Source organism: Acanthopagrus latus, chromosome 1 (genome assembly GCF_904848185.1).
Source record: "Acanthopagrus latus isolate v.2019 chromosome 1, fAcaLat1.1, whole genome shotgun sequence".
Lineage (NCBI taxonomy): Eukaryota > Metazoa > Chordata > Actinopteri > Spariformes > Sparidae > Acanthopagrus > Acanthopagrus latus.
The window spans coordinates 13,146,147-13,168,646 of NC_051039.1; the positions used below are offsets into that span (position 1 = coordinate 13,146,147).

The window sequence follows — 22,500 nt, forward strand, 5'->3', positions numbered from 1 at the left end:
GGCAGCTTAGTGACTTCTTGTCGCTCCAGGGCTTCCACATCCAAAACTGTAAGTCGTACATCTGAAATGAGACCGTCATCTGAAAGGCAACAAGATTTCTTACATTTCTATGTATACATTGTCCATGTTGAGTGAAAGGTTTTGGATGGAAATCAAGCTGAAGAGAATTTTTTTTTCTCACTTTTGGAGCTGCTCTACACCCTGGGGTGCAGCAGTTGATGATGTCACGCACTCTAGCTCACGCAATACACACCCATTATAAAGTCAGAAGACGGGCTAAAAGTTCTTCAAACTCAAACTGTGATTAGTCCCAAATCGTACAATATCTTTAAAAACTGAATACAAGGCCAGTAGTTCAAGGTTTTGTGACTCTTTTAAAGTTGGAATGGTGTCTCTAGCTCAAAGCATGAGGGAGAAGAAGAGGCTGAAAGTCGAGGATTTTTGAAGAGGATTTGAAGCTTTTCCCATTTGCGGCAATGTTACTTTTTTTTCATAAAAAGCTGAATTTATGAAAAAGTTGAAAAGGTGAAAAGCTGAAAAGCAGAAGGCCGAAAGCTGAACGTTTTAATAGCTGAATGGTTTCAATAGCTGAACGTATGCTGAAGTTATAGCAGAATGAAATTTGAAAAAATCCCCACAAGGATGAATGGGCAAAATTTTGCATAAAAAGCTTAATATTTCAAAAAGTATAAAAGATAGAAAAAAGAAAAATACAAGCAGTAATGTCCTTAAAAAGCTGCACATTTTGATACTTGAATGGTTTGTGTAGCACAAAAACTGTAGGAGAAGAAGCGTGTCAAAAAACGTACGGAATCATGAAAAACTTTAACTAGAAAAATTTGTATTTCCTGCGAAAATACAGTGTGAATGCTGAAGGCTGAAACGCTCTCGGAAATCTGCTGAACGTCCTGGCAGAAAGTTGAAAAAGTCGAAACGCTGGGAAAAAAAAGTTGAACATATTGATAGTTGAACAGTTCCACACCTGAACAGGAAGCAGAATGGTTGGAGTTGAAATGGCAGAAAGATGAATATTTTAAGAAGATGAAGAGACAGAAAAGTTGAAGAGGGCTCAAAGAGTTTAAAAAGTGTAACATTTTCATAGCTGAATATGAAGTTGAATGTTTGAAGGAGCTGAAAAGGCAGGAAGATGAATATCTGAAAAGGTTAAAAAGCTGTGGCTTAAGAGGGCTGAAAAAGCTTTAAAAGGTGAAAACCTACTGGAAAGGCAGAAAAGTTGTAGAGTAAGAGGGCAGAAAGAGCTTAAAATGGCTGCACACGTGCTGGAGCAGCAGCAGAGCTGAAGATGACAATGTTCCCATGAGAATGAATGGGCAAACGCCTGCCAAACTGTGATGAATAACAGGAGAGATTGATGAACACGGTGATGTCCTTTAAATTTCTGTAAAGAATATTTTAATAAGATGAAAAAGGCAAAAAGACAAATATCTGAATAGGCTGAAAATCTGTAGAGTAAGAGGGATGAAAGAGCTTAAAAAGGTGAAAAAAGACTGGAAAGGCAGAAAAGTTGTAGAGTAAGAGGGCAGAAAGAGCTTTAAAAGGTGGAAAAAGGCAGAAGAGGTGAAAGAATAAAGGCATAAAGAGCTTAAAATGGTTGCACACATGCTGGAGAAGGAGCAGATCCAAAGATGAAAATGTCCCCATAAGGATGAATGGGAAAACGTCTGACGAACTCTTGCAATCTTTGAAAAGATTGTCATGGCCAAAATATGTAAGTATGAAGGACAGGAAGAGGTCTGAAAGAACGTCTGAAAGGTCTGAACGTCTGAAAGAACTTAAAAAGATGAAAAATGGCTGAAAAGTTTAGAGCTGAAAGGCTTTGGACCACCTCCTTGTCAGCTCAGTGGGATGTGTTTAATACACAATGGCGGAAGTAATTTGAGGGCAGTAAGTATAATTTGCTTTGAAGAAATGCATGAAATTTTCAAAAGGCCTGCAGACATGGCAGATAACTCCAAAAGCAGAAGGCAGCTCTGAAAAGACAAAGTCTCCAAATTCAAAAGGATACTGCAATTGCTATGACTGGGGAAGCAGCGAACTGGCCCTTATTGTGGGTAAAAGTCAACCAGAGACTATAACAAGAAAAAAATTATGCTGTATTTTGTCTCTTGCTGTTTGAGTTTTCTGAACAGAAAAAAAAAAACAGATTAACCAAATTGTGGCGAAAACTCCACGACAAGAAAAATCCATACATTCAGCTGGTCAAGCCTGGTGCGTCAGACCACAAGGACGTTTCACAAGGACACAGTGGAAAATAATTGGTGCTGAGATATAAAGCAGCAGAAGACACACTGAATTAAATTTAAAAAAAGAAGGATTTAGATTCATAAATAATGTGTCGAATGTGCTTGAAACGGGAAACAGAGCAAAGCAATACAAAGCAAAGTCTTGACCTTGAGAAACATTCCCATCTTAAAATCCATCGAGTTGGTCCTTGTTTGCCCAGGTGTCAATAAAATATAGATGTTACAATTCACATTTTTTTTATTCTGAGCACTTCTCATCTATAGGATGGGTGGGATGGTCTACCTTAACAAACAGAGGGGAGCAGCTATGGTGTTAAATTTTTAACGCTCTACTACAAAAACTACTAAGTCACATCTTCTGCCCTCTGGTTCAATTTAAATGCAATTCTTACTTTATCCAGCTACAATATATTTTAATACAATTGGACCTCCTGTACACACTGAATAAATGAATTGGAATCTAAAGAGAATGAGCTCAAAATATGAAGTTATATACTTTTATTTCATTTAAACATTTTAAAAGTTTGTAGCTATATATTTGCAAAAAGACTTGTAAATGTCTTAATTGTGATAATGCACAATATGTGCCTAAATTATATTTGTATCTATGCTTGAAGTGTTTATTTATTCATTTAAATTAAGGAATAAATAAATGTTGGCTTAAAAGCTTGAACAGTTGTGATGAATATGTAGAAGCTACTATAGAATTTGGTCCTCCTCTGTGAGATGATAGTGTGATTTTCAACGAAATGCCAAATTTTAAGGATCAACCTCTAGCCACAAATTTCAGATGTACAATGGAGTAATCAAGAGATTAAAGAGGTTGTTGAAACAGCTCCTTAATAGCATTACTTTACCCTATAAGTACTATTATCCAGCAAATCATTATCTTCTTAAGCTGATAAAAGATACAAATGTAAACTGTTGCTAACCATTCTGTGATAGTCTTATCAAAAGGGATAGAAGAGCTTTAGTAGCTTCATTAGTCGTAGTGTCAACTTTGATTTGACTTCATGTCTGTGATGTTGTTGGGTTTCAATAGAGGTAATAACAGTAAAATGAAAGACCGCTATATTGTTCAGTTCTGTGTCGTATGGCAGGGTTAGTTTAAGACATGGTTCATTTTGGCCAAGTCTCCAGACCCCCTTAGTTTTGGTTAATTTAGGCATTATTTGTAAGTAAAGAATCATTTCCTTCTGCAAACTTGTATGGAGTCATCTTTGCTGGTCAGAGCCAACTGTGTGTTCTGATGTGGCTGTGACAATATTATTAACCTTATCATCTCTGGGCAAAAGGTCATATCTGCAAATCAAAATGGAATTTATCTAAATCCTCATTCATTATCTTTTAAAAAAACAAACAAGCAATACATGAAGACTCTGTGTGCCTCCTTTGATTAATTAACGTCCTCTGGTTGTCTGTCCCTGGCATTTGGTTTTGTTTGTCTTGCTCATCTTCTGTCATGGATTGATGTCACCTCAATGTTTTCTTCCTTGCTGAGAAAGTCTCAACTATGATGTACCTGTTAAAACTATGGTGAAATACCCTGATATTCACGTAACATCAAAAAATGGAAGCAACAAGCTGAGAGAACCTTAACTTTATATGCATGAATCGAACTCACTATATCAAAGAAATCTCTCACTGTCAAAGTCCTCTAAAGGTAGGCTCAAGGCAAAAGACTGAATGAATGGAACTGTAAAGCTAAAAAGACTGATACAATGTGTGAAATCCACTGGCAATCTGGCACATATTCCCTCAAACTATATCTGATGCTGGCTCTGTATTTTATCTTTAAGATTTCGGTGTCATCAAATTGCCTCTACAGCAGGGGTGTCAAACTGATCCAGTAAAGGGCCATGTGGCTGCAGGTTTTCATTCCAACCAAGCAAGAACACACCTGATCCAAATCAGGTGTGTTCTTGCTTGGTTGGCTGATTGGTTGGCTGATCCAAATCAGGCGTGTTCTTGCTTGGTTGGCTGATTGGTTGGCTGATCCAAATCAGGCGTGTTCTTGCTTGGTTGGAATGAAAACCTGCAGCCACATGGCCCTTTACTGGATCAGTTTGACACCCCTGCTCTACAGATTTCTAAATGTCACCCACAGGCCTAAACTTCACACCACATAAAATGTCTTTTGCAGAAACTGGTTGGATGCTAAATAAATAAATAAATAAATAAATAAATATATCATGGACGTTTAGAATATAGGGATGTATCACTTGACAATGACCTCTGTCTTAGACGTGACTTTAATTGCAACCTCAAAGAATTTCTGCCTCTTATCAGTGCCAAACCAAGTACATTCCTTATCCAATTCCATCATTGTGCTCTCAGTCCACATCTCATCTTCACTCACTTTCAATAAATGGAATTCATTTTGGAGTTTGAGCAAATTCACAAAGTCAGTTATGACAAAAAAAAAAAAGAAAGTATATTCTGCTCAGTCTTGTAGAAACAGTGATTTAAAAATAATCCAACAATATCCAATCTGAGGATGAAGTAACCCTGTTTCACCCAGGACAAGTTGCAACCACACTGCCTACTAGAATTGGACCTTATGGTCAATCATTTTAGCCAAATTCTTTATTCGTAAGCCAAAATGTATAGACCCAACAGTATCTTCACAGTATCTGTTATAATGAATATATATACACAATATGTTATGCTGTAGTCTGATTATTCTATGTTGATGTTTTTTGATGTACCATATTGTCTGTGTTCATGTTTTATGGTTTTATGCTCTTCTGTAGATTCTGCTTATCAGGGAAATTCTATTTACTTAGAAAGGATTGTCAGTTATTTCCTTACAGTTTATGAATTAGAATTGTTGACGATAACGCGTAAAGTACTCACTCTCTGAGTAATACAGAATTGATAAATACATAAATACAATGTATTGATTGTGCCCCTGCTGGGCAAAGAATACATCGCACTCTCCATGCACGCTTCTGCCGTGCACACTTCCGGGTAACCAATCGCGGTACGAGTAGAAGGTCACATGCTCAGCTGCTTCTGCTCTGTGTGAGCGTCTTGGACCTGACCCGAGCAAAGGGTGAGTTTCTTAAAACGAGTGCTTCTATGGTGACTAGTATGACTTTGCAAAATGTGCGTCGTAAATATTCAAATTCCCCAACGCAGTTCTTCACAGTTTGTTCCTACAACTTGCACTTAACGTCCGTGCTGACGTTAACAAGTGTGGAGTTAGTGCGGCAAGTTAAAGGAAACGTATGACGAGCATTTATTTGCATTCACGTCTGACACCTTTAAGCTAAACTTTAGATTCTAAACTTTAGGGTTTGTACACACCCATAAAACCGCTTGTAAATGGTAGAAAAAGATGATGCTCCGCGTTACGGAACTTGCCTAAGAATCGTCATGTTTTTATGTTTTCTCCAGTATTAGTTGAAGATAGTTGTTTGTACATGCATGGATGGAAAACACTGCAAACAGGGGTCTGCCGGTGGTTAATTCGGCATACTTTTTAAAGGTGTCAGATTAGGTTTTACCATTTGGACCAACATGTTGTGTTTGAGCCTTCCAAACGAGTCAAATGTAGGGTGAGTTAGGGTTCCCAAATAAAGCCTACAAAGTCATTTAATTCTTGTAAATATTTAGCTTTTGATTGACATTGTGTGTTAATGTCCCCTGGAGGCTGTCACTGCACATTTATACCACAGATAATTGCAGCTGTCACTCACACGTGCACCATTAGAGTCCTGAGTCAGAAGTTTGACTTCCAATAGGTGTGTGCACATTCATTCATTTACATCAGTATGTAAGAGATCACTGGACCTACCATTTCAATGGTATTTAGGGGTATTGATACAGTATACATTTGATTTAAAAGCTAAACAAGTACAAGGATCTGACACACTAAATTCAATTTAGGAAATATAAAAACAGCTCATCAGAGAGCCTCCTGAGAAATACTGTAACTGTCATGCATATTTATAGCCTCGGTTTTAAAGGACAGCTGACAAATCAGCTCAGATTAACAGGTTCTGATACCGCATAACGCCTGATGTTAGGTTCAGTAATGTAGGCTATGGGTGGTCACCTGAGATTTTTCTTCTCTCTGAAGCCATGAAAAACACTTCCTGGTGTCAATGCACAAAGTGTCTGTTGAGTAAATAGCCTGTCAATCATTACTTCACAGCTGAGCAGAGATTGTTCTTTGATTCATGAAACCATAAGCAGACCTCGAGTGGTAAATCTGGTAAGAGCTCAGGCTCACAGTGCACTCCTGAGCGTTCACTTCATCTGTCAGCGCACTTTGACATCATTTGTAGGGAATTACTCTCCCGCATGCATATACAGCGATATGTAATATATTCCTTTATTCCTTTCTTTACCGCAAACTTTCAGCTGAAATCTCTCAAACACATTTGTAAACATCCAATGAAAGCTCAGCAGGAGATATTTCTTCTTAAGAAAGAGAGCCGCTATCATGAGAATGAACCTGTTGTGACTGTCCAATACTCTGTTTTTGTTTGTTTGTCTGGATCACAGCAGCAGTGAAAGGTGCACCATGGGCCGCCTGGATGGGAAAGTGATCGTGTTGTCAGCTGCCGCGCAGGGGATTGGGCGTGCAGCAGCAATAGTAATGAGCTTTAAACTATTCACTGATATGTTTCCCACTAAGGGAGGAAAAATGGCCGACTTAATAACCTGTGCCTGTGTGGAGACTCACAGCAGTGTATAGTTTGGCTTCTAACATATTTCAACCAGTTTGTGTGCAATGCAGACAGCAGATTTGAATGCTCAAGACATCCCATGACATTTTTTGTGACAGCAGCAATACTGATCATCCCAAGTACATTTTCTTCTAGATGACAAATGCTACATAAACATCCAATATATGCGTGTATATTCCTCCATCTTTTTGCTAAACGTATCCACTAAAAATTACAGTATATAAACTTTAAATTTTAAAAAATGTCACTTTATAGAATATTTATATGCATGCATGTGCTGTAAACAACCGCTGTAACAATGATTCTCGAGATGAAGCAAACACAGGTTCGGGGCAATCCTCTGGTGATATACTCGCCAGATAGATAGCAAAACACTTGAAAATCACACACATGCATCCTTGTGAAGATTGGGTCATTCCCTTCAAGTGTTGCCTTCAAGTGTGCCTTGTATGCAGAGATTTGTGTAGTGTGGAGGAATTCAAATGCAGCCGTCTATTTACGTCACACATCAGAAGGTGCAAATCATGCAAGTATTCAAATTTGCACATGGTGTGGGGGGTCTATTGAGCATTCTGTATCTTGTCGATGCGGTCTGCTTTGGTCAATAAGGCAGTCACTCCATTATCTGTCACCCTGACCTGAGGTAGAAGGGATTAATGATAAAGACTGAGGGATTGGAGTTAGAAAATTCTGTGTCACTAGATGCGTGGTAATGAGATCTGAATTATTGCCTGCATTTGTATCACTGTCAACATTCCCTCTCTAAACGGGGGCTCCTGGGCTGTTGCGCGCTGTGGAACAGCTTGGATCTGACTCAACTTATTTCAACTGCAGGCATTTGCGAAGGAGGGAGCTCACGTCACAGCGACGGACATCAATGGAGAGAAGCTGAAAGAGCTGGACGGCATTCAGGGTGAGGTTGATTTCTGCTGGTGTGAGGCTGCCATCTGCTGGACCAGCGCTTTGCAACAAAAAAGGCATAGGCTCATGTTGGCTTGATCATGTATCAACTTCTGGGGTATTTCAGAACAAGATTAATTTGATACATCTCTCTAGTTAATCCAAACAAGGCACTGGGGGTGGGGTGGGGGTTTTTATGAAGTCTCAAATAAATGTCCTTTTTTTTTTTTTTTTTTATGTAAATCTGTGCCATTGCCATTAAAGTGAATCTGACTTGTACTCCTGAACCAAAGCTCTTTTGTTCTCCACCAACAGGGATCAAGACCAAGGTCGTGGATGTGACGAAGAAGGAACAAGTGGAGGCCCTGGCCAAGGAACACGAGCATGTGGACGTGCTGTTCAACGTTGCTGGGTACTCTCTCCTTCTCTCCTGTATTATTTGACCATATCCCTCTTTTTATTGTCAGGAAATCTCATGAATCAACGAGCCAGACTATTGCACTGGGTGACAGTTCTTTCATTACATACTAATAGAAACTGTAGTTTATTCAATTCTGGCCCACATTTGCATCCAAATATGCATTAGCGTCAGATCCACGGCTGAAAATAGTCCGCTAAAGAAAATGCAATCGCCCGGTGACACTGATCCCCTCCAATCATCACTTCATATTACTGCCATCTGGATGGAGACATGGCACTTAAAACTGAGGCTCCAGCAGCAGTTTTGTCACCTCTGCCACTGCAGGATTGAAAAAACTGTCTCGTTGACACCGTTGTGTGCTGGGATGTATGAAAACATTTACAGTTCAAGGTTCAAGGTGCTTTATTTGTCACATACACAAACCACACAATACAATGTGCAGTGAAATGCACATGGAACGGGACACAAGAAAAGTAATAGCAAAAAAATATAGAGAGGAAAAGATAAAATAGAACATTTTATTATGAATGCATCTGTATATACAGTATACTTAAAGTATACACTAGAATGCATAAGCACAAAGTATAAACAAATATTAATACAGTTGTGTGTTGTCTTCATCTGTTTGCCGCAGTTTATGTCTGTGCCGGACTGTGAAAACAAATCTCCCTCTAGGACTATTAAGTCTAAATCTGTTTGTCTGTTGCAAAAATTTACAGTGCCCATCTATTTAAGAAAATTACTTTTTTTTTTTTTACAACAATTGGTTGCAGCTTTTTGGAGGGGGGGTCAGAAAACCCAAGTTTTTGGTCAATTCATGGGATTTGTTGACAATATTAAGTGTATATATTCTATGTATACTGTCAGGCTATTCTGTTAACACTGTATAAATAATTAATAACACTAGTTAATTAATCTTTAGTTCATAGTTATTTCACTTTGAACAAACAGAGGAAGAAATTCTCTGTAAGCTTACACATTGTTATTATGTGTTAATCACCAGCATCAGTTGCAACTTTAAGATATAGTTGCTTAATAAATGGTTTATAAAGCTTCTCATTGTTTCTTAACAGTGAAATAAATCTAAAGTTCACCTATAAGTTTAACATGTATAGCCATAATAAAGTTTTACCCTTGCTTTGAGACACAATTAGTGTATAGCAGTTCTGCTTTTCTTGCTAATATGCTGTCTCTACACTAATCATGTTTATCCATCTCCTGCTTAACTACATTTCCAAAATCCCTACACCTCGAGGTTTAACCTCAACCTGACCTTCTGTCAATCCCCCCTAACAAAGTCCTTAAATTGACCCCTTTTGGACACATTTTGAGGGGTTTAAAACAGATTTTTTTTTTCATGCTTAATACATTTCATTGCATATTGATCTCCTGTGCTCTTACATTTTGGTTCTGATTGACATATTTTAACCTCTTAGCTGAAGCCATATGTCAAGTTAATTTATTTTAATACCATGTGACAACTTTTGCTACATTTATGTGTCATCTCTCGTCCACAGGTTTGTGCACCATGGCTCCATCTTGGAATGCGAAGAGGCCGACTGGGACTTCACAATGAATGTGAACGTCCGCAGCATGTACCTCATGATCAAGGCTTTCCTGCCTAAGGTGACCTTTGCCCACTTTATTAAAAGCTTAACACTGTTTATCCTGTTGTTGGGAGGGAGAATGAAATAGGTGAGGTACAAATTGAGTGACATATGTTTTTATTTTGTTCCCATCCTTTGTGTGCTGGGATTAGCTGTATTACTGTGAGCCTGTGGCATGATGGGCGGTGACTGCCCAATCGCTAATCCAGCTTTAGCCACAAGCTAACCAAACTGTCTCCAAGAGGAATTTTAGCTTGGATCTTGGCCCATTTGTCATTACGGAAAAATGAAGACCTGGGAATCTTGCGTAATTCTTAATTTTCACCTTTTATGTTCTATTTAAACGCCACCTCCCTAATTGATTTTGTCATTCTAGATGTTGGCAAAGAAGTCAGGAAACATAATAAACATGGCATCAGTTGCATCAAGCATAAAAGGTAAATGATCTTCCACAGATCTTGTCACTGTAGATGACTGCAGGACGAATTTCACAGGACATTAAGTCGTTGAAGTATGACCATGTTCATTGTAATCCTCTTATCTCAGATAATTGCTTTGCGTGCGCGCGTGTGTGTGTCTGTGTGAGTGACATATGTGTTTCCTCGACACAGGTGTTGTGAACCGGTGTGTCTACAGTACCTCCAAGGCTGCAGTGATCGGGCTCACCAAGTCTGTAGCCGCTGATTTCATTGAGAAAGGCATTCGCTGCAACTGTGTTTGTCCTGGTGAGTTTAGAATGCCCTACAAAAAAAAAGTCACTTTGTCCTTTTTGGAATGCTGGTGACTCAAGGTTACCAGCGTTTTAAAAGATAGCTGATGACGGATAAATGAGGTAACTGATGAATGCTTGAGCACATTGTGTATTTCCTCAAGTTTGTCCCCTTCAAAGCATTGTATGTACAAGAGCCATGTGAATCAGCAGACATGAACTGAATGCACTCACACCCTTTTGGTAATCAAAAACATCCAATTAATCAAAAGCTGTCTGTATGTCTGTCTTCAACATTTTCTATCTCATCAGGCACTGTTGATACTCCATCACTGCGGGGCAGGATCCAGGCCCAACCTGACCCAGAGCAGGTGCGCGCTAGACTATACTCTGTCATTTTCTCCATTCGTAATCTGACAGTAATACCTGCTTGAGTCATCTAACATGTACAACTTATCCTCATTTCCACAAGAACAAGTCCTGATGCTTTAAAGATTATGAGTGATTCAACGGTAACCCTACCCTCTCTCACTCTTCTTTAACTTCTCAGGCTTATAAGGACTTCATGGCAAGACAGAAAACTGGAAGAATGTGCACAGCTGAGGAGGTGGCTCACTTGTGTGTTTATTTGGCGTCAGATGAGGTGAGGGCTTGCAGATAACAATGCAATAAAACGTTGAGGCATTTTATGTGGTACATCATATCAGCAGTCTGGCACTATTTTCAAGGCTGCAGCTACCACTGAAGCAAACAGAAGTCCAGGTGATTTTTATGTGTTGTATAAATTTGCGGGAGCGATTGGTCTTTTGACCTCCGTATTCCTGAAATCCTGGCTACGTTCTGGGTGCACAGTCCGTAGTTTACAACTGCAAATTAAGTTGTTGTTGACTAGTTAGTGATGAAAGCATTTCCCAGTGATCTGATGTTTCTTGGCTCCTCTACAGTCGGCCTACGTGACCGGGACAGAGCACATCATCGACGGAGGCTGGAGACTCTGAGAAAACTGCAGCAAGCTCATCCAGACCGCAGTGGAGGCCGATGCCTCGATTCTCATTCTGAAGCCCAAATAAAAGCCACAACATTCGACTTGATTGTCTGTTTGGATTGTGCATATTATGGGAGGCGCATACCAACTTTAATCGATGCTGCAAATGTGTGCAATGCCAAAATATAACACTTGTTGATTGACATTGTTGTGAGTAACTACAGTGTACATGTGTTGTTGTCATCTAATAATAATAAATACATCCCTTGTTAGATGTTTCACAAAGTTTGAGTTTGGTTATTATTAATCAAATATGTTTAAGCATCTATATAAACGTCCTCACTAATACCCAGTGTGACTTTTCCATTTAACACCCACCCCCACCCCTTTCCCAGGCAAGCAGCACTCCTGTGCTCAGTACATACATGCTTGGACATCACTAATCCGCCTGATTCCTATTTCCCAGCTGGTCTCTGTGCCACAGGGCTGCCAGAGACGCTGCCGCTGCCAAGCGATGACACTGTTAACGATATGAGGTGAGCTGCTTTTTTTCTTGTATTGCAATACTTATATTTATGTAGGGAGCCCCAACAGAGAGGGGAGTCATGACCGAGGAGCGGTCCCCTGTGGTGTGCTGGACGTTACCATGCTGCGTTCACTGACCAGCTGTTGGTACTGTGTGGGACGCACACGGACAGCTACTGGACGTCAATCCAATATCGGGCAAGGAGGGCGCCTGTTGCCGCGAACATTCAAAGATTTTGACCTGTCTGAACCGGCGTGTGTCAGCGCAGAAAGTGAAACTGAGCGTTGCTTTACAGTAGCGATATCAGACAGTGTAGGTGAGCGGGTTCATGCGACAGTCCAAAGGCGGTTAGAGTTTCACGCCAGCTACTAGGCTAATATTTAAGCTAATGTTAGAAAGTGTATAGCTGGTGAGTAACACGGCTCGCCGTCGCTACTAAAAGCACTGCCTCTTGTCCGATAATGGGCCCATGGGCGCGGTGTAATGTCTGGCGTGGATTTACCTCTTCGTTACTGTAAACTAACGCTATATGTCCAGATAACTCTGTCCCTGTACGCGTACAGACGGAACCAAGCGTGAAGACGACCCTGCCGCAGGCATTAGTTAGCCAACATACAATGGCTGCTGATGACAGTTGACCAGGCTTGTTGTTGGCATAGAGGTGGTTGACTCCAACCTACTTGAGCTAACGCACGCTAAATGTGCCATATGGTCGAAGCTGTAAGCATTGATTAGTGTGGTCTGTCCGGAATTGGATTAACCGGCGTCTGTTGCCATAAGCGGCTGTCACAACACTGTAGTAGCGTTTTAGCTCAATGTAAACGACCTGTCAACGTTTGTCTATGACATACCTCTAAGTGGAGCTGAGGAAATAGCAAAGAGTGTTGTATTCAGTCCATTGTAGTAAGCTACAGCTGAGTTACGATGGAGTACAACGCCATGTTGACATGTTAATCAAGCGAGCAGCATGTAGCCTTGTGTTAGCCTCATAGATCCTCCTCATGCACTCAGGAGTCATGTGGCTTTTCCCAGCCCCAGCACAGTATCTGTTAAACCAAACAAAACAGGCGTGTGTGTGTGAGAGATTAACTTATCATTTCATGCCATTTTCCACACTTGTTTCAACACCTCTGCTCTCCAGTATTAAGTCAATAATAATTTGTTTGCCTTCTGATAAGACCTTGTTGTATGAATAGGAGCCTGTGGTCAGAGTTGGACATACAGAAGCAGAAGTGAAGGAACTGCCCCATCCATGGACAACCCCACCCCTCGGCTTGTTGTACTGTGATAGAGAAGCCAGTGGATCAGAAGCACTCAAGTAGTCGATTGCCATGGAGGACACCAAGCCCAAACCGGTCACCCCAGAACCGAGCCCTGCACCTAGTCCGGCACCTAGTCCGGCACCCAGCCCGCTACTGGAGAGGATTGCTTTGCCTGCAGCAAACCATGTGGAGGTATAGTATTTTGCCAACAAAATATATCTAGTTATATTCAGTTTTTACTGCCCGGACAAAACTGAAAAGTGTGTTCATAAGCCTGGATCTTGGAGGGGAAAAGATGTTTTTTGTTGTCACCATATAAGACAGTTTAAGCTACCCTGTCTCTCGTATGAGTGTGATGTGTTAGTTTAACACTGATCTGTTGCACTTTTAATATACTGCTCTCTAATCTTGTTAAATTAATTAGATCATTTGTTCATCATCAGTCAAATGCAGCCAGAGGCAAAGGCACACAACTTTGTGTGTGTGTGATGTACCCACCTGAGTACTATGACAAAGAGGGTGTTATGGGAGTCACGGTTATCAGCTTTCAGTGCAAGTTCCTATCTTCACTCTATTATTTGCCACGATACTCTTACTGTTCTCTGCTGGTATGATGCAACTCTGTGTCGCCCACACTGATAGGGCACGACACTTAACAAGGGTTAGGCAATTAAAGAGGCTACAGAGGCATCCTCCAGTTTTATAATCTGTCCTGTTCTGAGAAGCTGAGCCATTCATGTCGTCTGCTCAGCTACGTGTTTAAGGCCTGAATCCTAACAGATATATGTGCTTGCATTGAATATTTCATGTATTGACTTAACAGATATGTTGTTACGTCATCTAACAAAACATTATTCTTGTTTACATTCTGATTGTTCGTCTCCAGCACCTAAACGTGAACCAGATCCAGGTGGTGGTACGGCGCTGCTCTACTCCGAACATCACAGAGGAGACCACCTATTTTATTCCTCGAAACCCGGTGGTGGATGCCGGAACCAACACTGACCCGCCTGTGGTCTGCTGCCCCTTGCTCCGCAGGTTTTGCCCTTGTCCACCAAGAGGTCTTCTGGCCTCTCTTATCACAAAAGGTAAGAGATGGCGGGGACTCTAGTTGGCTCAGTGAGTTAGTTCCTTGTATGTCAGTCTCTTTGTTACAACACTGTGGAGCGACTGCAGATAACAGGACCAAATGTATTAATTCATGCACAAAGAGAAATGTTTATGTTTCCATTTATATTGTAAAGTGGGGATCTTTCAGTGAAACGATGATAGTGATATATTTACTAATGTCCATGTCTGGTGTCCTCTCCAGTTCTGTTGGCAGCTGTGCTCTTTGGAGTGGTGTGGTCCATCACAGAGGACGAATGTCTTCCAGGGGGCAACCTGTTCGGCATCACGATCCTCTTCATCTGCGCACTTCTCGGTGGCAGACTGGTGGCCCTCATCCGTCTGCCCAAACTTCCACCATTCCCACCACTCCTCGGTAAGGCTGTGGACTCAGTGGTTATGCTTTATATTTAGTTACACAGATGCCTCCACCATGGGTATTTTTAACAAAACAATACATCATAAGCATTTTTAATGCTTTTTTGACTGGGGAATTTCCAGCTATTATTTTTTTTCTAAACAAGAATACGGAATCATTTTCAGTGCTATTGTTGATGTGGAATTATCAGTCACATTTTTCATCATGAATCAGGAGGTATTTCTAAGAGGTAAGCAAATGGCAGGTAGAGGTGGTGATTGGTATCGTGCCAATACTCTCAGATCACACTTTTTCAGAGAAGTCCTCCGCCCAAGCATAAGTCAGATTGGCCACTACGACTGTCTCTTGGCAATTGTCTAATGGTAACCTCTTTGATAAAGCAAATTACAATATACAGCTCCCTACAAACCTGTAAACCTGTAAATGTGTAACAGTCCTTCACTGATTATTGTATGTGCTTAGTTCTAAGAAATCTGTGCGTCTTAAATATGACTTTGAGTTTCATGAATCGCAGTAGAAGCATGTAAATGATCTAAAACTGATCTCAAATGTCTTTCAGAAGCTTTTGAGTTTGGCCAAGCAAATATGGATGTTTATGTATTTGGTGATGTATAACAAACAAGTTCACTCACTGAATTGTTTCACCTTCATGTAAAAAGGACATGGGGTCAATGGGGCGTTCATGATTAATTGTATGTCAATTGTGTTACTCGCTTGCTTAGTCAAGTACAGATTAGCTGCTGGGACACCGGATTGTACTGATATTTTGTCTTTTTTGTTGAATTGTTAGCCTGCATGATGCTAATCCTGTAAACTTGAAAATGCAAGACAGAGCCGGCTAATCATCAAAAGATGTTAGGGAGAAAATATCTGGTTTATTAAAGACATGTTGTCACTAATTATGAAATGTAAGAGATTAATTTCTGGTCATTTGCATCAGATATATATATATATATATATATACAACAGAAAATTATAATCTGCTGGCTGCGCCCCTAACAAGATTAAAATCAAGAAAGTTGGAGCCACTCCTTGTTTGCAAATAACATCAAAAGGTAGACCGAAGTTCAAATAAGATAAATCTGGGAGTCGGCTTCTCTCTAGACTTGATCTTCCGGTGTTTGTCCTCTAAAGACTGCTCTTGTTTACCAGCTCAGTCTGTTTCTGTATTTTACAATTAGTTACTGACTCAAACTGGGAAGAGGATTCCTGTACGATGATATGACAGCATAATAACAACAACACACTGAGAGCCATAATCATTAAGATCATAGGTATAGGTATCATAGGTATAACGTTGTAATATTATATTGTCAGTCATGTCACATGTTTTGAATTTAGGAACTGACAGGTGCTGTGTGATTTTGTAGAGAGGGTTTGGAACTGGTCTAAACCCGATTTATCAGTGCTGTAAGACAGCAATCGCAGTCCCTGTGTGAGTCTCAGGTGTCCAACAGGAGTACTGTAAGTTCAATAAGCAACAGGTGATCTCGCTCTGTAGCTGTGTGAGAGACAGTCCTGGAAGATTATCTTTCCTCTTTCACACCTTCTGCTGTGCTGCAGGTATGCTGCTGATGGGTTTCCTTCTGAGAAACATCCCAGTTGTAACAGATGGGGTGAAGATCGACTTCAGGTGGTCCGCGTCACTGAGGAACATCGCTCTGGCGGTGATTCTGACCAGAGCTGGCCTGGGATTGGATCCCATGGTACGCCACAGAGTCCACTCTTGTACCTGCTTAGTGTCTGTACACATAAAGAAAGATTGAATAAGGATATAGTCTCATCTCTGTGCATATCGCCTATAATTATTTTCAGATGTGTCAGTCAATAAATCAACAAATCCTCAGCATTACACTTGTTAATCCTCCCTTCAAGCTCATCACTGTAACAAACTATGTGTGCATGTGTTGCCAGGCTCTGAAAAAGCTCAAATCAGTGTGTTTACGCGTGGCGTGTGGGCCCTGCCTCATCGAGGCTTGCACCACAGCTCTGATCTCTCACTTCCTCCTGGGCCTGCCCTGGGTGTGGGGCTTCATCCTTGGGTAAATACAACACCACTTACTCTCCCTTTTAGTCTCCTCTTTCCAGTTTCAACTTGAAAGCTTTGTATTATTATACAGTATTCTAGGACAGACAGTGTTTCTTTTGTGAAACCTATTTGGATGTCAGCTCTTATGCCAAGCAAGGAAATGTTTGTTTTGAAAGTCTTTCAAATTCGCTGGCTCTAATTTGTCTGTAATATTTCTTACATTTTTCTGTCAAAAAGACAAAAAGAGCACACTGTTCAGCTCTTGGTGCTCCAGAAACAGTTAACTCCTCTGAAGCGGCAGCAGAGTGTGTATGTCAACTGTTAGAAATATATATACGGCACGGAAGGTTAAACTTTGATGACAAAGATAAGTTAGACTTTACAACTGTACAACACACTGACAGAACATGTTCCCATGAAGCAGAGAATAGCAACACACTGTTCACCAGAGTCACAAGATCACATTAGAACCTGTATGATACTTTGCGAAGTCTTTACTTTTTACATGTAGTAATGTGTAAATTAAGGGAGTGATGTGTCTCTTCTACATTGCAGCTTTGTGCTGGGTGCTGTGTCTCCAGCAGTGGTGGTTCCCTCCATGCTGCTGCTGCAGAAGGACGGCTACGGCATTGAACAGGGCATCCCCACCCTGCTGATGGCCGCAGGCAGCTTTGACGACATTCTTGCCATCACGGGGTTCACCACATGCTTGGGCATGGCCTTCGCAACAGGTGTGTGTGTGTGTGTGTGTGTTTTTGCTTGTGTGGAGAGGCGAAGGACAACAAAAAGTGCTGAATTCACCGTTGTTTTTTACTTGAACATAATCTCCAGGGGAGGGGCACAGAGTTCAGTGTACTGCAGTGAAGGTCAACATGAAGTAAATAACTTCTACCTGCAGTTAGTCATGATAACAGCAGGGGGCGTGAATGTGCTGTTTATGCTGGGTGAAAACAGTAAAGGGTGTACTTTTGCCAGCGTTTCCTGACTCCAGTTAACAAAAATATACAGGCTCTCTTGGGCTATATACTAACACTATGTAGCTGAACATAACATTCACACAGTTACTTTCATACATTGTGACTGTGTCTACGTTTTTAGGGTAATTAGTTCAGTTAATTGACCTCTGTTAATCATACATTTCCTCTGTTGATCCCTGTAGGCTCCACCTGGTACAACCTGCTGAGAGGTGTACTGGAGGTGGCCGGTGGGTTGGTTGCAGGGATTGTTCTTGGCTTCCTCATCCAGTATTTTCCAAGTGTTGACCAGGTTGGTGCGCTTTTGCAGCATTACCATGATTTTAGCCAGTTTTCACTGTTGCTGAGTCATCCTTCCACCACTTGACACCACAACCTGTGTCTGTCACAAGTTGGGAGAGCAGATAAAAGCTTGCAGGAAAAGTCAGTGAAGTGTTACATGTTTGATTTAAAATTATAAAACAATCTATCAAAGTTTTATCAAAAAAGTCTCAAGAGTTGTCAAAAAACCCTTCTTTATAAATGTGTAGACTAAACACAAGTGAGACTAACCACCACCTAATGTTTGCTACCTTATATCAAATATTGATTCAACATCTTTCTGTACATGGAGCATTTTGTAATAATATGTTTGAAGATCTGAGAATATTTTCTATGTAATCAATAACGGTCTTTTTCTCTGCAGAAACACTTGGTAATGAAGCGGTCCTTCTTGGTGCTGGGTCTGTCCGTCTTTGCCGTGTTTGGCAGCGGTGTGGCAGGATTTCCTGGCTCTGGAGGCCTCTGCACCCTGGTGTTGGCATTCTTGGCTGGCCTCGGCTGGGGGAGGGAAAAGGTAATGACACGCGAGATTGACAATTGTGTGCACATTGCTGCATGTCAGAGATAAACTATTCTGTGTGCTTGTTTCCAGGCACGTGTGGAAGAAGTGGTGGGGTGGGCGTGGGATGTGTTTCAGCCTCTTCTCTTCGGACTCATAGGAGCAGAGATTCAAGTGTCTAAGCTGGAGGGATACACAGTTGGTGAGACACACACACACACTCTCACAAACAGTGAGGTGGCTGTTATCACTGAGAGATTCAAATGTGACTGTATGGATGTAAATATATTTGCATAGCCAAAAGCCCCTAGAGAGTTTTACCTCTCTAGTCTGTGTCCAGGAGATACATAAACCTCCGTCTGTGTTAGCATTCATATGCTACACCTCCACAGGAGTTCCAGTAGGAGAGCTTGTCAGGGAACAGATCTTAGACTTCTCACAATAACGTCATCTTATCTGTGAAAGGGAAAATGACAAAAATAACATATTTTGTTGTTCTGCAGGCAGCTAAAGCTGAAGTATGATTATACATTATTTTCTTGGAAAATAGTATTTTATTTTAAATGTCACTGAATCCTCCCCTAGAAACACATCAGCAGTGTTGACATACAGTAGATGTTTGAAATGGTGCACAATATAATTATCATTTTTGACTCTGTGTCTCCACCACAAAAACAGTTTTAGGAAAAATCCACCTCAACTCTCTCCTTAACAAAGGCCATGCTGCTTTATTTTAATGTGATGAGAGAAGCAGATGTGGTGGGACTTATTAAAACCTCAACTCACAAATGTTTGGATGTCTCCCCTCCCGTTTTCCCAGTTGGCTGCATGCTATGCTATGCTATCCTTGCACGTGTTCTTCTGCTGAAAAACACGCTCACTGTTCCTTTATTTCGAGTTTTCTGTCCGGACACATTCCATGACACATGGAATATGATAAATTGATTGTAAATGTGTTTCCTGGAAAATTGTTTTTTATTAATGTATTTCTTACATGAAATGTATGACTGTACACAGATGCTTCTTTTAAGTAGGTTATCATAAAAAGCAGCACTCGGCCAGCTTCTGCTTTTTTCTGTTTCTCACTACGACCGAGCCCCTCCTTGCCCACAGCTGTTAAGAGGAAATTCTGGTGATGTATTAGTGGTTGCTTCTATATCTCAAATATACACATAGTGCATCACCTCTGTATGTGTCGTTGTTCAGGCCTGGGTATAGCCTCTCTGCTCATCGCCCTGCTGGTCCGAGTCCTCTTCACCTTTGTCTGTGTGCTGTGTGCGGGCTTTAACTTGAAAGAGAAAGTGTTCATAGCCCTTGCATGGATGCCCAAAGCCACAGTGCAGGTATGTGCATTCATATTCCTGAGTTTTACTTTGCTCAGTTTATTGGTCTTTGTGGTGCATATTAATGTCTTTCTAGTGTTTCCTCTTATTGATGGTTAATGTCATTTGTGGGTGAGCATCACCATAAGAGTAAAACTCTTGTGTTTTGTCTTCATCAGGCGGCTATAGGCTCCACAGCTTTAGACATGGCCAGGTCGAGGGGCGACAAAGTTTCGGAGAATTACGGCATGGACGTGCTGACCGTGGCTGTGCTGTCCATCCTCCTCACAGCTCCTGTAGGAGCTCTTATCATAGGGCTCGCTGGGCCTCGGCTGCTCCAAAAACCAAAAAACTCAGCCAGTGGTGAGCGAGTCAAACCCACTTTATCCGCTTTTTTCTTAGGTAGGTAAAGTCTTTCATTTCACAAACTCAAACACAGCTCAGCATCCCTGTCGAAGCTCGCTTCGTAGTAGCGTGAGTAGTGAGTATACTTTCCTGCAGAGCTTTTCCCTGCCTCACCTTTGTGATAGATGTGTCTGCTCAGACAAGGATTTGCATAGCTTTAGAATGCTTCTGTTTACCCTGTCACTCACACTGTCACATCTTTTACATCTACACAACAGTGTCATTGTGTCTGTAAACCACAGCGCAAAAGAGAAACTCGAGGCTGTACACAAGTCTTCCAGCTTTTGTTTTGTGTGTGTGTGTTTTTTAAAGAAACAATTCACCCCCACATCAAAAATACACATAAACACAGTTTTGGAGGTATCGGCTGTAGAAATGTCTGCCTTCAATCGAGTATAATGGATCATGGTTGCACTTGGCTAGAGGCGAGCTAACTTTACAGCTCAGCTGAGGAGGATGCCATTAAAATTTATATCCTGCACTGTCATGAGCCTCTTGTCCGTGAGCAGATGTTTGTTTCCTTCAGTAGAGTTACACAGTGTAATTTGGTAGAAAAGAAATATTTTGGAGCCTGAATGAAACTGGCCACCACAAGGTCTGTAGATTATTTAGAGTAACCAGGTCATGATTTCTTTAAAGAGACATTGAGTTTTTCAAATGTAGACAGCCTGACAGCCAATATACCCAGAGCCCAGTAACTGGCATCAAAACAATCTAGAGGAATAAATAAAACTACAGGTAACAAGAGAAATGTCATTTTGATTTTGGGGTGAACTACCCATGTAACTCGAATAAATCTGAATAGTAATCAGTCTTCTCTCCCTTTGTCTCCTCTCCTTCTTCCAAAGGCACGGCGGCAGCAGGTGAAGACGACAACGAAAGTCCCATCACCTATGAGAGCACACTCTGACATCACCCGTCCTCATCCAGCGAGCGAGGACACTTTAAGAGACCTCCGGTGTGCCTCCACACCTCAGACATTTGAGCTTTCCTTTGGCCACCGAGTGGCTCTCCTTGTCTCTTTATCTGCCCGTCAGCTCCTGATCCTGATCAGGAACTTATGAATCACCCACTCTGTATTTATAGCCTCGAGAGGTTTCCAGGCCTCAGGCTTCGAAAACAAATGACCCCCATCCCAGCGTCTGCACTTCCACGCTGTGTGAACAGAAATCATGAGGTGTTTTTTTTTTTTTTTTCAGGTCCTAAATGAACTTCCAATCAGCTTTATTAGTGTGAGGCATGAATATGGTTTACATTTTCTTAAAGGCAGACATGGTTCCTGCCTGTCAATCTGCTACTTTCCCATTTTTATGACCACATTTAAGTGAACAATCTACTGTACCTGGACTTGAGAATACTGTATTTTATTATAACCGGCTTCCTCTGGAGGGCTATGTAATTGAATGTACTGACAGAACATTTTATTGTTTTACTTTAGACAACACAGTCGGCACATGCTTAAGTCTCTAGGTGCTCTGCACTCAGTATAATGTTTTTTATCACTTTGTGTTTGCGTATTTTTGAGTATTTTGAGTCTGTTTTCATAAAATATTTATTAGCTGTACGTTGCGCTGTGACGAAAAGGGTTTTGTAGTTTACAAATACTCAGGAGAAGATCTATTTAATCCTCTATGCTTCCCATTAGTTTATACACAATGCTGCTAAAACTCCAATTCACTACTGCACTCACTATGTCCGCTTCCAGTATCGTGAACTCTCTGTGAGGATCATGACCATATTCAAATCGTTCATGCAAACCCACCTTTTCTAGTTTAATAATGAAGATAGATTTTTTTCACATGTTCCGTATTTGATTTTTTTTTTTTATGAGGTACGCAGTTTAACTTAAGATGTTTTTTGAGTTGTTTGAATGTATTTACATTTCAAAGGTTCTTGTGTATTTTTTTAGCAATTATTTATGATAGATTTACATGATTGAACATTAGTTTTATACAAAATATTCTTTTGAACAATAAAATATAAAACATACCAAGAATTCTGTCTCTCTGCTGTAGTTTTACACCAATTAAATTATTACTGTGAAATTTGACTTTATAATATCCCTGATTAAGATCAATACAACATATTATGCA

General features: G+C 40.8%; 2 protein-coding genes across 9 annotated transcripts; both read left to right on the top strand.

Annotated features, from left to right (window-relative positions):
- The first annotated feature begins 5,246 nt into the window (after positions 1–5,246).
- On the top strand, positions 5,247–11,864 carry bdh2 (3-hydroxybutyrate dehydrogenase, type 2). 2 transcript variants are annotated; one of them, XM_037099259.1, is made up of 10 exons: positions 5,247–5,319; positions 6,780–6,867; positions 7,796–7,874; positions 8,177–8,273; positions 9,800–9,908; positions 10,266–10,326; positions 10,501–10,614; positions 10,911–10,969; positions 11,149–11,241; positions 11,543–11,864. In XM_037099259.1, exons 2-10 carry the CDS (start codon positions 6,796–6,798, stop codon positions 11,594–11,596), a joined length of 738 nt encoding a protein of 245 aa, XP_036955154.1. In that variant the 5' UTR covers positions 5,247–5,319; positions 6,780–6,795; the 3' UTR covers positions 11,597–11,864. The 2 variants fall into 2 exon arrangements, with proteins under 2 accessions (XP_036955154.1, XP_036955147.1); XM_037099252.1 differs by having other exon boundaries at positions 5,250–5,319; positions 6,777–6,867.
- A 116-nt stretch (positions 11,865–11,980) lies between these two features.
- si:dkey-162b23.4 (sodium/hydrogen exchanger 9B2) lies at positions 11,981–22,403 on the top strand. 7 transcript variants are annotated; one of them, XM_037099204.1, is made up of 13 exons: positions 11,981–12,119; positions 13,288–13,563; positions 14,258–14,459; positions 14,684–14,854; positions 16,421–16,563; positions 16,772–16,899; positions 17,442–17,617; positions 18,046–18,152; positions 18,546–18,695; positions 18,774–18,882; positions 19,887–20,023; positions 20,182–20,404; positions 21,256–22,403. In XM_037099204.1, the coding sequence occupies exons 2-13, from the start codon at positions 13,441–13,443 to the stop codon at positions 21,315–21,317; spliced, it is 1,731 nt and encodes a 576-aa protein (XP_036955099.1). In that variant the 5' UTR covers positions 11,981–12,119; positions 13,288–13,440; the 3' UTR covers positions 21,318–22,403. The 7 variants fall into 7 exon arrangements, with proteins under 7 accessions (XP_036955099.1, XP_036955083.1, XP_036955134.1 ...); XM_037099188.1 differs by having other exon boundaries at positions 13,306–13,563; XM_037099239.1 differs by having other exon boundaries at positions 13,306–13,563; positions 20,182–20,365.
- The last annotated feature ends 97 nt before the right edge of the window (positions 22,404–22,500 follow it).

Excerpts from the sequence above, each read along its gene's own strand:
- si:dkey-162b23.4 (XM_037099204.1), top strand. The coding sequence starts at position 13,441 with ATGGAGGACACCAAGCCCAAACCGGTCACCCCAGAACCGAGCCCTGCA. Across the intron at positions 14,460-14,683 it reads GGCCTCTCTTATCACAAAAG|TTCTGTTGGCAGCTGTGCTC; the intron begins GTAAGAGATGGC and ends TGTCCTCTCCAG. Across the intron at positions 18,883-19,886 it reads GCTGGAGGGATACACAGTTG|GCCTGGGTATAGCCTCTCTG; the intron begins GTGAGACACACA and ends GTCGTTGTTCAG.
- bdh2 (XM_037099259.1), top strand. The coding sequence starts at position 6,796 with ATGGGCCGCCTGGATGGGAAAGTGATCGTGTTGTCAGCTGCCGCGCAG. Across the intron at positions 10,327-10,500 it reads AGTTGCATCAAGCATAAAAG|GTGTTGTGAACCGGTGTGTC; the intron begins GTAAATGATCTT and ends TCCTCGACACAG. Across the intron at positions 10,615-10,910 it reads CTGCAACTGTGTTTGTCCTG|GCACTGTTGATACTCCATCA; the intron begins GTGAGTTTAGAA and ends CTATCTCATCAG.